The 15,350-nt window shown below is 48.1% G+C and overlaps 2 protein-coding genes across 3 annotated transcripts in view; both read left to right on the forward strand.

Annotated features, from left to right (window-relative positions):
* The window catches only part of LOC310837988 (E3 ubiquitin-protein ligase TRIM11-like), a 1,016,249-nt gene that overhangs the window by 306,558 nt on the left and 694,341 nt on the right, over positions 1-15,350 (forward strand). The gene's annotated exons all lie outside the window — the stretch shown is intronic.
* NFKBIL1 (NFKB inhibitor like 1) lies at positions 4,185-10,634 on the forward strand. 2 transcript variants are annotated; one of them, XM_083725014.1, is made up of 5 exons: positions 4,185-4,551; positions 6,554-6,862; positions 8,339-8,463; positions 8,547-8,664; positions 9,628-10,634. In XM_083725014.1, the coding sequence occupies exons 2-5, from the start codon at positions 6,574-6,576 to the stop codon at positions 10,167-10,169; spliced, it is 1,074 nt and encodes a 357-aa protein (XP_083581140.1). In that variant the 5' UTR covers positions 4,185-4,551; positions 6,554-6,573; the 3' UTR covers positions 10,170-10,634. The 2 variants fall into 2 exon arrangements, with proteins under 2 accessions (XP_083581140.1, XP_083581141.1); XM_083725015.1 differs by having other exon boundaries at positions 4,435-4,551; positions 8,339-8,451.

The following is a 15,350-nucleotide window of genomic DNA, read 5'->3' on the forward strand; positions in this document are numbered from 1 at the left end:
CTCCAGTTCCCTTGCACATAATTTGAAGGTGTGCTGCAATTTGACCCTGTACCAACAAATGGGGCATGTCACATGTCAGTCAAAAGCACAAGCAACTTGTCTTTCGCAACTCTTGCTGTGCGCTCTGTGTGTGCGTGTGCGTGTGTGTTTCCGTCCATCCCTCCCTTGGCTGCCCTTCCCCTGAGAGCAACACCCTGGATACCTGTTAGCCTTCCCCTAGCTGCAAAAACATGGAAAACAAATAAGTATGTACTGGAGACAAAACAGCAAAATAGCAGGTTGAACAGCTGCTCAGGTCATGACTCATTCAGCACTTGCTCAGTGCACCAGGAGGAGAAAGATCTGAGCTCCAACCTCTGAGTGGTGAGTTATGGAGCCTCCCAGCATACCTCCACACAGCAACATGGGTAGAAGACAAAGTAGGACTATAGCAAGGAGGCAGGACTGGCAGCCCAGATTGGTGCAGTATGTGTGTATGAATGAATGAATAAATGAATGAATGATAAACCTAAGGAGGCAGGAAGCAAAGGATGGAAGAAGATGGGCATTTTATTTTGTCCATGATAGGTGAGATGGTATTAGATGTAGGAGATATGTAATCAAAAACCTGGGATCCAATGAAGGATGATCTTGCCTTGCCTAAAATGTGACATCTCTGACAGATGTGTGGCCAGCCTTTTCTGGAAACTCTTCAGGAGGTTCCTCAGCCCCTGGAGGCATTTTCTTTCAGTGCTGAACTGCTTGTGTTTGGGAGTATTGCCTTATTACGGTTATAGGAAGAGGCCCTGCTAGATCAGGCCAAAGGCCCATCTAGTTTAGCATCGTGTTCTCGCAGTGGCCGACCAGATACCCACAGGCAGGACCTGAATGCAGCAGTACACTCCCCTGCTGTATTCTCAGCAGCCACACTGGAGATAAGATAGCCGTTATCACTAGCAGCCACTGATATCATTCTCTGAATTTGTCTAAACTTACCAAGCTGCACCACTTTGACACTTTGTTTACAATTCCTTGCCCCAGCCCTCTTTCCTCACAGTTCAATGTTGCGCTTTACTACTCATTGATTCCGTTCAAAGGGGCTTACTCCCAGGTAAATGTGTGTAAGACTGCAGCCTCCAGCATCTTTTAATTGAACTGTTAATGTTTTGATTTATTACCTCTCCTTCACCCTAAGGTCTCAGGGCAGGTTACAACAATTAAAACGCAATTCGAAGTGTTGGTGCTGACCTTAAAAGCCCTAAATGGCCTCGGTCCAGTATACATGAAGGAGCGTCTCCACCCCCATCATTCAGCCTGGATACTGAGATCCAGCTCCGAGGGCATTCTGGAGGTTCCCTCACTGCGAGAAGTGAGGTTACAGGGAAGCAGGCAGAGGGCCTTCTCCGTAGTGGTGCCCGCCCTGTGGAACGCCCTCCCATCAGATGTCAAGAAAATAAACAAGTACAGTGGTACCTCAGGTTACATATGCTTCAGGTTACAGACTCCGCTAACCCAGAAATAGTGCTTCAGGTTAAAAACTTCAGGATGAGAACAGAAATCGTGCTCCGGCGGCGCAGCAGCAGCAGCAGCAGGAGGCCCCATTAGCTAAAGTGGTGCTTCAGGTTAAGAACAGTTTCAGGCTAAGAACGGACCTCCGGAACGAATTAAGTACTTAACCTGAGATACCACTGTACCTGACTGTTAGAAAACATCTGAAGGCAGCCCTGTTTAGGGAATTTTTTTAAATGTTTGATGTTTTATCTTGTTTTTAATATTCTGTTGGGAGCCGCACAGAGTGGCTGGGGAAACCCAGCCAGATGGGCAGGGTATCAATAATAAATTATTATTTATTATTATTATTAAAACGCAACATTAAAAGTGGTTTAAAACAACAACTTGGTCACACCTCAGGTGGCAAAGGCCAGAGTAAAGAGGTGTGTGTTCATCACTAGCTGAAAGCTAGAGTGAAGGAAAGGCATGCCACAACTTCGGGGCTGCCACCGAGAAGGCTTTTCCTTGGGCCACAGCCACCCTGAGCTGAGCGTAGCAGAACTACCAAGAGGGCCCTCTCTGACAATATGAACACTGGCAGGGTTTGTAGGGAAGGAGGCAGTCACCTCTCAGAAAACCTCACCATTGTCTTTTCCGAAAACCAAGCAATGCCTTTAGACTCCCTTAGTGGACTTGCCTCTGAGATGCGACACCTTTCAAATATGTAATGCATTTGTTAAGCTGTGGACCAGAGTCTACTTCCTCAGATGTGTAGATGTTATCTTGAGTTGCCAGATATATTATAATTATATGAATAGGCCTAGAGAGAGAAAATGTGAGCAGTGAAGTCAGAGGGATATGAAACGCAGACTCTGAAAATTGCATAGAAGTAAATAATGGAAACTATAGGCCTAGCAGTGTTGACAACGCTGGGCCACAGTTTCCCCATCCCTGACATAAATGTCAGAACCATTTTTCAACCTTCTGTCATCTCTGGCCTTAGATCCCATTGTGCGAATCTGGAACCAACACCACAGGTTTGTTTTGCACTGGGAAAAGATGGCCTTCAGTTTCTCAGCTTTGCTATCTCTTCGAAGCCATGTGGACCCAAACAGTGAGCTGTTCTCCTGCCTGAATCTTGCCTTGAATCAACTGAGCCTAGAGCCCCAGTGCATAAGAAATAACGCCCGGCTTACCATTGCTGCTGACTGCAAGCTGTTAGAGTGGATTTTTGGGAAGGGTGACTGTGAGATCACCGTCTTCTGCATCCAAGGCAAAGCCCAATATCATGTCTTTGTGGCCACATGGGAACAGTACCTAGCCTGCCTCTGTTCCCAGCCCCAGCCCCTGAGCCTGGGGAGTCTTCTTAGCACCCGTTGCTAAGCTGCGTTGCTGGAGTTCATCTAAGAAGGCCCCATCCTTGGCTTGCTTTGACAAAGCAGTGGAGTGTTTTGCCATGGAGCCTAGCTCCATCAAGGAAGATGCCCAGATGCTGGTGGAATGTGATGGATGGGCAGTGGAATTTATCTCTGGCCAAGGTCTGAGTGAGATCTGTGTCTTTTCAAAGGATGGCGTGGCTGGCTATAACATCAATGAGAAGAGTGAGACGATGTTCCTAGAGCGTCTCCAAGCAGGGATTGTCCAGCTGAATTTGGAGAACTTGATGTGATGGAGTCAGCAGGGGGCAAGAAGTGTTTTGGCGTAGCTTTGTCCAAGTTACAGCAGGAGCCCTGGTGTGTCCAGAACAATGCCAAGATGGTGGTTATTATGGGCAGCGAAGAAAGGATTGTGTTGAGCTCTGGAAAAGGAGAAAACCAGATTGTGGTGACCATCTCTGAAAAAGGGATCTGCTATGAAGTGTCTACATGGGGGTGGTGGGAGCTGGTAGCCAGGATGCTGAAAAAGATTCACTGAAACCTGCCCTGTGGAACACCCTCCCACCAGATGTCAAGGAAATACAACAACTACAGTGGTACCCTGGGTTACATACGCTTCAGGTTACATACGCTTCAGGTTACAGACTCCGCTAACCCAGAAATAGTGCTTCAGGTTAAGAACTTTGCTTCAGGATGAGAACAGAAATCGTGCTCCGGCGGCGTGGCGGCAGCAGGAGGCCCCATTAGCTAAAATGGTGCTTCAGGTTAAGAACAGTTTCAGGTTAAGAACGGATCTCTGGAACAAATTAAGGACTAAACCCAAGGTACCACTGTACAGTGTACGCTCGGGTTGTGAACGTGATCCATGCAGGATGCACGTTCGCAACCCACAGCAGCGCGTCTGTGCTCTGGCAGGTCGCGATTTAGCGCTTCTGTGCGTGTGCGACCCCCAAAACCCGGAAGTAACCCGTTCGTACTTCCAGGTTTCGAAAAAACGCAACCTGAAGCGTCTGTAACCCGAGGTATGACTGTATCTGACTTTTAGAAGACATCTGAAGGCAGCCCTGTTTAGGGAAGTTTTTAATGTTTGATGTTTTATCGTGTTTTTAATATTCTGTTGGGAGCCGCCCAATGGCTGGAGAAACCCAACCAGATGGGTGGGGTATAAGTAATAAAATTATTAATATTAATTTTGTCTCCCAAAACAGATGTCAACGACAGAAATATTACTACTCCTAATACCAATGATGAATAATAGAGGTAAATATGAGCATTTATGTAACACTTTTCAGTCTTCAAAGCGCTACAATTATCACACTAGTCCTCCCAGCAGCCTTGCCTGTCTGGCGCCCGCCAGATGTTTTGAACTACAACTCTCATCAGCCCCGGGCTGCCTCAAATGAACTGGAAAGTAGAGGAGACGACTCCATAGTACAGTGAGAAACCTATCAACAAGCTATGGGACTGTTCCGGAGGGCTAATTACTTTCTGGTCCTACCTCGCGGTTTCCTAGCCGGACTCCAATAAGCTGAGCACCAAGTATTGGCACGCGCGCGGTGGCCACTTCGCTTTGGGCGGCTTCCTGAAGCCACATCCGCCCTCATCGGTGCGTGCCCTTTCTTCCTCCCCTTCCGCCATGGATCAACGCAGACTGGGAGGAATCCGTTCGCTCGCGAAACCTTGCAGTTGTCGGAGGGGTGTTTAGGTAATTATGATTGGGGAGGAGCGGGTCTCGCGTGAAGACAGGTTGCTGGGGGGAAATCACGGGATGGTAGAGTTGGAAGGGGGCACCCTAGGATCATCTAGTCCAACCCGCGCAAGGCAGGACTCTCAGCTAGATCATGGCCATCCAACCTCTGCTTAAAAACCCTCAAGGAAAGGACAGTGAGGTGGGGAGAGGGGCTGTTGCCCTTAGGTCCTGACTGTGGGCTTCTCCCCATGGGGACATTTTGCTGGACGCCGTAAGTGCAGGACGCTGGAATAGATGGGCCTGATCCTGCAGGGCTCTTAAAGGTAAAGGGACCCCTGACCCTTAGGTCCAGTCGCGGACAACTCTGGGGTTGCGGCGCTCATCTCGCTTTATTGGCCGAGAGAGCCAGCGTTTGTCCGCAGACAGCTTCCGGGCCATGTGGCCAGCATGACTAAGCCGCTTCTGGCGAACCAGAGCAGCGTATGGAAACGCCGTTTACCTTCCCGCCGGAGCGGTACCTATTTATCTACTTGCGCTTTGACGTGCTTTCGAACTGCTAGGTGGGCAGGAGCAGGGACCAAGCAATGGGAGCTCACCCCGTTGCAGGGATTCGAACTGCTGACCTTCTGATCGGCAAGTCCTAAGTTCTGTGGTTTAACCCACAGTGCCACCTGGATCCCTGCAGGGCTCTTAAAGGTAAAGGGACCCCTGACCATTAGGTCCAGTCGTGGCCGACTCTAGGGTTGCGGTGCTCATCTCACTTTATTGGCCGAGGGAGCCGGCGTACAGCTTCCGGGTCATGTGGCCAGCATGACTAAGCCGCTTCTGGCGAACCAGAGCAGCGCACGGAAACACCGTTTACCTTCCCACCGGAGCAGTACCTATTTATCTAATTGCACTTTGACGTGCTTTCGAACTGCTAGGTTGGCAGAAGCAGGGACCGAGCAATGGGAGCTCACCCCATTGCGGGGATTTGAACCGCCGACCTTCTGATCGGCAAGTTCTAGGCTCTGTGGTTTAACCCACAGTGCCCCCCGCATCCCTGCAGGGCTCTTACTCAGCTATAAAAATATCCCCCACCACCAGTGGGTAATGTTTGCCTCTCTATAAGCCACCCAGCTTTCCCAGCTTTCCCAAAGGAGTGAAAGATTTCTGGATGCCAACAGAGGTCAGGCGTTGCAGAGACGTGAAGTGGCTAACACTCTGTGTGTGTTTGTGAGTGAGTGCGCTCACACATTAGGTAAATGGATAATATCGGGTGTCAAACACAAGGAAAATGAGCTAGGTTTTTGGTATAAAACCCAGCATGGGGCACATGCCTCGCAGGAGGGCAATTTGATTTTTAAGGGAGGGGGGAATTTGAGAATGAGTTATTAACAGTGAATTTGTTTGCATTTTGCATTTCTTATGGTTCTAGGGGCCTCATATACCGTATATAAATATATATTGTGACATACATTCATTTTTCATTTCACTTTTTTTATTTGTATACCGTCTTTCTATCTTGCAATACTCAAGGCGGTTTACAAGCTGAAAAAACAAAAAATGTACAACTTACAGCAATCTAATGCAATACAAAAATGTGATAATAAAACAAAACTTTAAAATAAGCAACCTACATCAAAAAGTAACATTCAACAATTATTAGAATAGTACAAAATAATAATATCGAGATATAAAAGTTAAACAGAAATCCACTCAACAGTTACAATAAATAATTTCTAAACTTCTAATTTCTAATAGACAAGCAATGTGGATGCCATGTTCTTTGGAAGCTTGTTTAGACCAAGTTAATGGCCTGTTCGGCTTCCTCCACATGTGTAGGAGTTCTTTTTTTTTTTAATAATAAGAATTATATGTTACGGGGATGGTATCCAGATTTTAGAGACGCTTAGGTGGGGAATCACTGGTATAAAACAAAGGTCATACAGCTAAGCTGAGCAAAGCAGAGATGGAGGTGTGTGGTCAGAACCTAGGGGGAGGGCGCTGGGTACTGATCCTGCATCTCCCCCCACAGCGTCACGCCCTTTCCATCACATGCCCGCTCCCATGGCGTCAAGGTACCAGCGTCGCCTGTGGCGCTACGTCGATTCCGGCCGCCGCCGCAAACTGCGCAGGCTCCTGCAACACCACGGGGAAGCCTTGGACCTGGGTGATGCGGCCGGGCGCAAGCTCCGAACTCCCCTTCATCGGTGTTGTGCCCGGCAAGACCACAAAACTGCCATCCTCTTGTTGAAGCATGGAGCGGACCCCTCCGTTCCGGACAGGCGTGGGGACACAGCTCTGCATGTGGCGGCCCGACAGGTGGCCCGCAAGGGGGGCACAGGTGAGGCACAGCCTTCGAGTATCTCCTTGGGGCTCTGTGGTTGTCTGCTGTGGGTGGAGGAGATGGAATATGGAAGGATGGAGGTGGAAGGGATTTGTATGGTTTTCCGAGCCAGCTCTCTGACAGGGCAGGAAATCTACTGCCACAGCATCGCTGATTGGTTGGATAATAGCGTCCCTAATAGGTAGGACTACAGCGCCCTTGGCAGTTTGTAAAATATTAATCAGCCTTATAAAACACTTAAAAGGTAAAGGGACCCCTGACCATTAGGTCCACTCGCGGATGACTCTTGGGTTGCGGCGCTCATCTCACTTTACTGGCCGAGGGAGCTGGCGTACAGCTTCCGGGTCATGTGGCCAGCATGACTAAGCCACTTCTGGCGAACCAGAGCAGCGCACGGAAACGCCGTTTACCTTCCCGCCAGAGTGGTACCTATTTATCTACTTGCACTTTGACGTGCTTTCAAACTGCTAGGTTGGCAGCAGCAGGGACTGAGCAACGGGAGCTCACCCCGTCGCGGGGATTCGAACTGCCGACCTGATCGGCAAGTCCTAGGCTCTGTGGTTTAACCCACAGCGCCACGCGCGTCCCTTTTATAACACTTAAGAACGGTTTTAAAAAAACACACACAATAAACAACGCCCACTGAAGTTAAAACCTTGCTGTGAGGATAAAATGGGGAGGAGAACCGTGTATTCCACCTTGAGCTATTTGTGGAAAGGTGGACTATAAAATTTATGTATTTATTTATTTATCTATATATACATGGGTGTAGCCAAGGGGGGGGGCAGGGAGAGGCAGCTGCCCCCTAATCAATAAAAATACATAGCTAACTAAGGTCCCCCCCCACAAAAGGCCTGCCCCCCCACCAAAATCCTGGCTACACCTATGTACAGTGGTACCTCTGGATGCGAACGGGGCTCCTGAAGCGAACGCAACCTGCGTTTGTGCGTGCGGTCTCTGCTTCCGCGCATGTGCATGACGTCATTTTGAACGCATGCGCGAGCGGCGAAACCCGGAAGTAACGCGTTCCGTTACTTCTGGGTCGCCGCAGAGTGCAACCTGAAAACGCTCAACCTGCAGCATACTTAACCTGAGGTATGACTGTACAGTGGTACCTCGGGTCAAGTACTTAATTCGTTTCGGAGGTCCGTACTTAACCTGAAACTGTTCTTAACCTGAAGCACCACTTTAGCTAATGGGGCCTCCTGCTGCTACCGCGCCGCCGGAGCCCGATTTCTGTTCTTATCCTGAAGCAAAGTTCTTAACCTGAAGCACTATTTCTGGGTTAGTGGAGTGTGTAACCTGAAGCGTATGTAACCCGAGGTACCACTGTATATATAAAAAGGCTTGGATTTCCTGTCAGCAGCACATATTGCAGCCATTAGAGGGCACTGGAGAGAGAGTTTGCCTGATGCTGTTAGGTCGGTTGCCATTCATTCATCTCGGGTTTTTTTGTTCTTCCCTTTCCCCCAGTCTACGAAGACCTGTTTTCGCCCTTGCGAAACCGTTGCCCCTCTGCGATGAGCATCAGGAACAGAGATGGGAAGACGCCCGGGGAACTCCTGAGGGAAGAGGAAGATAAATGGGTACCGGCGTGGGTCCGTGGAGGAAGGATAAGGTTGGGTTTCAGGTGCTTGCTGACCAGACTGGATGCTGATACCTTCCTTAACTTTTTTTGCAGTGCTCTCAGGAGGTGTCTGAGGAAGACAAGGCAGAGGGTGAAGCAGAGAGGGAATGGCGCCGCAAACTCCTCGGCGAATGGGAGGACGAGTTTCAGGAGATGGGCTGGCAATACGAAGGTGAAGCTCAGCCTCGCAGAGTCAAAAGTTCTGTGAGAGCCAGTGTAGTGGTTAGAGTGTTGAGCTAGGCCCCGGCAGACCTGGGTTCAAATCCACCGCCCCTCAGTTTAACCTACCCTGCAGAGCTGCTATAAGGATAAAATGGGGAGGGGGAGAGCCATATGCCTCCTTCAGCTGCTTGCAGGACAGGTGGGATATAGATTTTATTTATTATTATTATTTGCACTAGGTTTGTCCTGCTTATTTTTTAGTACCAGAGCAAAGTGATAAAAATAAACATAGGCCTGAACAAAAATTCATCATCATAAACTTTATTGCACTAGCCAAAGGCCATGGCATCATTCACAAAGGAAACAAAAAGAAAAACAACAATAACCATAGAAACCATTAATAATAATAGTAGTAGTAGTAGTAGCAGTAGTAGTAGTAATTTATTTTATTTATTCCCCCACCCTCCTCAGCCAGAGCTGGGCTCAGGGCGGCTAACACCAGTAAAATTACAGTAAAAACATAATAGGGAAAAAACCAATTTAAAATACAGCTTAAAATGCAATTTAAAATGCAGCCTCGTTTTAAAAGTAGCCCATAGATCAAAACCATATGGGGCGGGAAACATAAGGGTCAGACTGAGTCCAAACCAAAGGCCAGGCGGAACAGTTCTGTCTTGCAGGCCCTATCCACAAGCACAATTTAAAGGCCGTAGAATATTAATCAGCTTCAGCCAAAGTTGTGTTATGGTATCTTCCGATCACTTCCATAATTGCCATTTTGTCTGAGAATTATCATCCTAGAAATTTAAACAAGTTCTCTTCCTCCTCCTTGGTTCACACAGCTGTTATGAGGAATCCGATGATGTGTCTGGCCAACTGCCGTCCAAGTGCCATGTTCAGCTGGGTGTATAATGGGTGAGATGATCCTTTAAGTTGTATTCTCAAATTCCTCTTCCCTTTTCGCCCTTCCCAGAGGATTTCTACACCGCTGGCCCAGACACGGAAACCTACGAGGACTGGGCTGACCGCATCGCTCGTGAATACAGGCAGAGGCGTAGCCGGGACAATGAATGCCTTCACCAGAGGCCTAAAGTGGAACCAAAGAAGCCTCTGCCTAAGTTGGGGAGCCTTCGTGAGGAGGAACACCTGCTCTTCAAACAGCGGGCCCAAGCCAAGGAAAAGGAACTGAGGGAAGCCAAGAAGCTGCGCTACGAGGAAGGCTGCAGCCGGGTCTTCTCCGCCGACGGTTCGCGCCTTCTGAGATACATGGACATTCCCTGGCCGTGCCCGACTGGGACGCCGGAGGAGATGGCCGCCGTGGCGCTCCACGGCATGGAGCCCTCCGACCAAGCTGCTTACCGGCGCTTCCTGCGGCGCCAGCAGGCCCTCTGGCACCCGGACAAGTTTGCCCAACGCTGTGGCGCGCGCTTGGCAGAACAGGATCGCCGCCAGATATTGGACACTGTCACGGCGCTGTCCCAAGCGTTCAACCAGCTAGCAGAAGCTTGCAAATAACTCTCTCTCTTTGTGTGTCCTTGGCTGTCTGTGAATAAAGGGGTTGGGTGTTTTTGCCTTTTTCAAGAGGGCAGAATCGTGCTGGATTGTGTTGCGGGCAGAAAGGGCTCAGGATGTAAAATGAAGAGGTTTCTCTGCAAGTCTCTTGGGGGTCTTTCCAGGGAAGCACAGAGATAAATGGCTCTGTCGGGCCTTTTCTGTCTTGAAAGGAACCCCCTTTGGAGACCACAGCTAGTTAAGAATTTGTTTAAACCAGCCTTTGCCCGCTTGGCAACCTCTGGATGTTTTGGAGTTGTAGTCCAGAACATCTGGAGGGCACCAGGTTGGCAAAGGCTGGTTTTCAATACATTTCCATGCCCTCTTTGTTCCTTTGCAGGGTTAATAGTGTCAGTTTATGGATTTGTCATAGCAAATACAACCCTACAAACTAAAAATAAATAAATGTTGAGAGCAGCCAAAACAACAGTGCAGACACACACAAGTGTGTGTTCTGCTTGTGTGCGGTGCTGGGATATAATTCTAATTCAGACCCAGAAATGGCAGGAGAGCGAGGGAGTCCTTGTTACTTGTGAGGAAACCCTTCCCAAAGCCCGAATAGAGTGTCATTGAGGGCGGCGGAAGCCCCTAAGAGACCAGAGGCACAGCGGGGCCTTGTTTATGCTGCTCATCCTCTCCAGAGCTTCAATTCTAGTTATTGATATTTTAGGATACAGTATTTTGGGACGGGGGTGGTGCTGTGGGTTAAACCACAGAGCCCAGGACTTGCTGATCAGGAGGTTGGCGGTTCAAATCCCCAAGACAGGGTGAGCTCCCGTTGCTCAGTCCCTGCTACTGCCAACCTAGCAGTTCGAAAGCACCTCAAAGTGCAAGTAGTCATTCCCAATCACCCATTCCCACCACCCTTCTGAGTAATACCCCTCCCCACCTTCTCACTATATAGAAGGGTCTGGAAACTTCTGTTTCAGTGTATCTGAAGAAGTGTGCATGCACACGGAAGCTCATACCTAGAACTAACTTAGTTGGTCTTTAAGGTGCTACTGGAAGGAATTTTTTTATTTTGTTGCAAGTAGATAAATAGGTACCCCTCTGGCAGGAAGGTAAACGGCGTTTCCGTGTGCTGCTCTGGTTCGCCAGAAGCGGCTTAGTCATGCTGGCCACATGACCCAGAAGCTGTACGCCGGCTCCCTCGGCCAATATTGCGAGATGAGCGCTGCAACCCCAGAGTCGGCTACGACTGGACCTAATGGTCAGGGGTCCCTTTACCTTTACCTATTTTGGGTATGGATTGCAGAGAGAGAGCACAGCAGAGGAGGTGTTTAAAGGGGGTTTAGAGGGCGCTCCCCACTTCACGAGATTTCACTTAAGCACACGTGGGCCCAGAACATAACCCCCTGCATAACTGGGGAGTCGCCTTTATCACACTCACAGTTTTACCAGTCGCCATTGCATTTCCGTCCCAAAACGCTCACATTAGTGTTTAAAGCCCTAAGTGACTCGGGGCCCCAAATATATGAAAGGGTGCCTCCATCCATACAGACCATCTCAAGATAAGCAGAGGAGGGCCTCTTGGTAGTTTCGCCACCTGCAGGAGTTCAGGGTGGGTGGGTGGCCCAGGACAGGGCCTTCTCTGTGGCAGCCCCCAAGTGGTGGAATTCCCTTCCTACAGAGGTGTGTCCAGCACCTTCATTACGCAGCGTTCATTGCATGCTGGAAGACACATTTCCCTCCTGCCTTTCATAACTGAGAGGCTAGGGTTGCCATACATCTGTATTTTCCCGGAAATAAAGGTAAAACGGTAAAAGACCCCCGGACGTTTAAGTGCAGCCAAAGGCGACTATGGGGTTGTGGCGCTCATCTCGCTTTTCAGGCTGAGGGAGCTGCCATTTCTCCACAGACAGCTTTCTGGGTCATGTGGCCACCATGACTAAACCACTACTGGCACACAGAGGACCATGACGAGCGCCAGAACGCTTGGAAATGCTGTTTACCTTCCCGCCGCAGCAGTACCTATTTATCTACTTGCACTGGTGTGCTTTCGAACTGCTAGGTTGGCAGGAGCTGGGTCAGAGCAAAGGAAGCTCACCCCATCACGGGGATTCGAACTGTAGACCTTCCGATCAGCAACCCCAAGAGGCTCTCTGGTTTAGACCACAGCGCCACCCGCATCCCTTTTCCTGGAAATAGCCTGGATTTGGTCATCTAAAATGGTGTCCAGGCGGAAAATCGCTGAAATGTCCGAGAAAATCTGGGCTTATGGTAACCCGTGTCGACAGCGTTGAATTTGGTGAAATTCATTAAAAATAGAGTTTACAAAAACAGTTCAACAACTATGCCAAAAAAAGGTGTCTGGATCTTCACTTTTTTGATACGGCAACCCTATAAGAGGCATATTTTTATTTTATTTTTTATTAGTTTTCCAAATTTTAATAAATCCATCCAAATTATTTAAATTTAATACATTTCCCAATCCCGTTACAAACATATGTTCGTTACATTCCTGATGTTACCGCTTTATTCTTCTTTAATTATATTTTTAGAACCCACTCTAATCTTTTGACCGTAATTAACTTATGGTCTCTGTGTGTGGTTTGGGAGCTGCACGGTCAGGGGAAAAACCATGCTGTCCAGGGTTGTAAAGACTGCGGAGAGAATAATTGGGTGCACTCTTCCCACCTTGGATCAAATCTATGCTTCCAGGTGTCATAAGAAAGCTGCAGAGATAGCGCAGGATAGTGCGCACCCCAGAAATTATCTCTTTCAGCTCTGCCTTCTGGAAGAAGGTACAGTGGTACCTCGGGTTAAAGATGCTTCAGGTTACAGACGCTTCAGGTTACAGACTCTGCTAACCCAGAAATATTACCTCAGGTTAAGAACTTAACCTCAGGATGAGAACAGAAATCGTGCTCCGGCAGCGGGAGGCCCCATTAGCTAAATTGGTGCTTCAGGTTAAGAACGGTTTCAGGTTAAGAACGGACCTCCGGAACGAATTACGGTAAGTTCTTAACCCGAGGTACCACTGTACAGGGTTATAAAGACTAGGACTAGCCGCCTGAGAAACAGTTTTTATCCAAATGCGATTTTGCTTTTAAATGCAGTGTAAGGTAGTCTCTATGGCAGTATATTGTATTTAATTATGGGGTATCAGAGTTTTTAGAGGGTTAACCAGGCTGGGATAGCTGGGATAGCCTGCTTGTTGGTTTTTGAATGTCTAATGTAGATTTTTTCAATTTCGTTGTTCTGTATGGGACAATGACAATAAAGATAATCGTAATGTGCAGCTTGACATCTTTCAAATAAAGAAAACAGGACTTCCCCCAGCCCTCAAATTTCAGAGCTGGGAGAGTATCTCATCAGCAAAGTTTCCATAGCCGAAAAGCGCTCTCCCCAGTTTCTGATGGGGGTGCCTGGAAAAGATGCTAATCTGAATAACTGGGCAGACTCATGGGGGAGAATCGGTTCTTTGGAGACATGAGTTATTTAGTCTAGCATCCTGTTCTCACAGGGGCCAACGAGACGTCTGTGGGAAACGCTCGAGCAGGACCCGAGTTCAAGAGCACCCTCCCTGTGGTTTCCAGAACATACCAAGGTCTTAAGCAGCAGAGAGCAGGGATAATAATAATAGTAGTAGTAGTAGTAGTAGTAGTAGTAGTAATAATAATAATAATAATAATAATAATAATAATAATAATAATAATTTTATTTATACCCCGCCTTCCCCAGCCAGAGCTCAAGGCGGCTAACATCAATAAAATTTCAGTAAAAACATAATAAGAAAAGAATTAAAATAAATTTAAAATACAGTTTAAAATGCAATTTAAAATGCAGCCTCATTTTAAAAGTCAAAACCATAAAGGGAGGGAAAGATAAGGGTCAGTCTGAGTCCAAAACAAAGGCCAGGCAGAACAGCTCTGTCTTGCAGGCCCTGCGGAAAGATGTCAAGTCCCGCAGGGCCCTAGTCTCTAGTGACAGAGCGTTCCACCAAGTCGGGGCCAGTACTGAAAAGGCCCTGGCCCTAGTTGGGACCAATCTAACCCCCTTGTGACTTGGGACCTCCAGAATGTTGTCATTTGTGGACCTTAAGGTCCTCCGCGGGGCATACCAGGGCATACCAGGAGAATTTGTATGCTGCCAGATGTCGTCGGACTACAGTTCCCATCACTTCCAACCATTGGTTGTGCTGGCAGGAGGCCAGAGTTCAGCCTCATCTGACTTGTGACTGGTTTCCTCATTGCAGCAGAAGAGCAGCACCAGTAAGTCACGCTTTTGCTCAGGCTGCTTTGGAAGAAATCACTGCAGGAAAAACCCCGGTTCTCAAAATTCTCCACAATGTGCACATGGTTGCTTTTAAAAAGTAGAGGGCTCTGCCTCTGGCCACCTGCAGCGTAAGATGGCTTAAACAGTACCGCAGCAAAATGTTGCAACATGGAGCGCTGTTCGTAAAGTAGCCCAGATTTTCCCATTCCATCCCCTACCCATTCCATTTAGTAGTTGGTTCACCGCTCCCTGCCCCCCCCCCCCCAAGTCCCATGCCTACTGAGCACACTCTGTTATCTTTGGTCTGTTTTGGATTTTATCTCTCCCCGTAGGGTTTCCCCCTAAATATTTTTTGTACTTTTGGAAGCCTTGGATTTTCCCCCGTTACCTATTCTTCATGAACGGTGCCATTTTTACTACGTTAGCGGAAGTACAAAAATAATTTCACCTCGTTTCTGAACCTTTTCAGACTCTACTACAGTGGTACCTCGGGTTAAGTACTTAATTTGTTCTGGAGGTCCATTTTTAACCTGAAACTGTTCTTAACTTAACCTGAAGCACGACTTTAGCTAATGGGGTCTCCCGCTGCCGCCGCGCCACCGGAGCATGATTTCTGTTCTCATCCTGAAGCAATGTTCTTAACCCGAGGTAATATTTCTGGGTTAGCAGAGTCTGCAACCTGAAGCGTATGTAACCCGAGGTACCACTGTATATCTTTTTTTTTTTTTTAAAAAAATCATTTTTACAGTGGTATCTCTCGTTAAGAACTTAATTCATTCTGGAGGCCTGTTCTTAATTTGAAACTGTTCTTAACCTGAGGTACCACTTTAGCTAATGGGGCCTCCTGCTGCCACTGTGCCACCGCTGCACAATTTCTGTTCTCATCCTGAAGCAAAGTTCTTAACCCAAGGTACCCAAGGGCCCTAA

Source organism: Podarcis gaigeae, assembly GCF_964106915.1.
Source record: "Podarcis gaigeae genome assembly, chromosome: 2".
In the NCBI taxonomy this organism is placed as follows: domain Eukaryota; kingdom Metazoa; phylum Chordata; class Lepidosauria; order Squamata; family Lacertidae; genus Podarcis; species Podarcis gaigeae.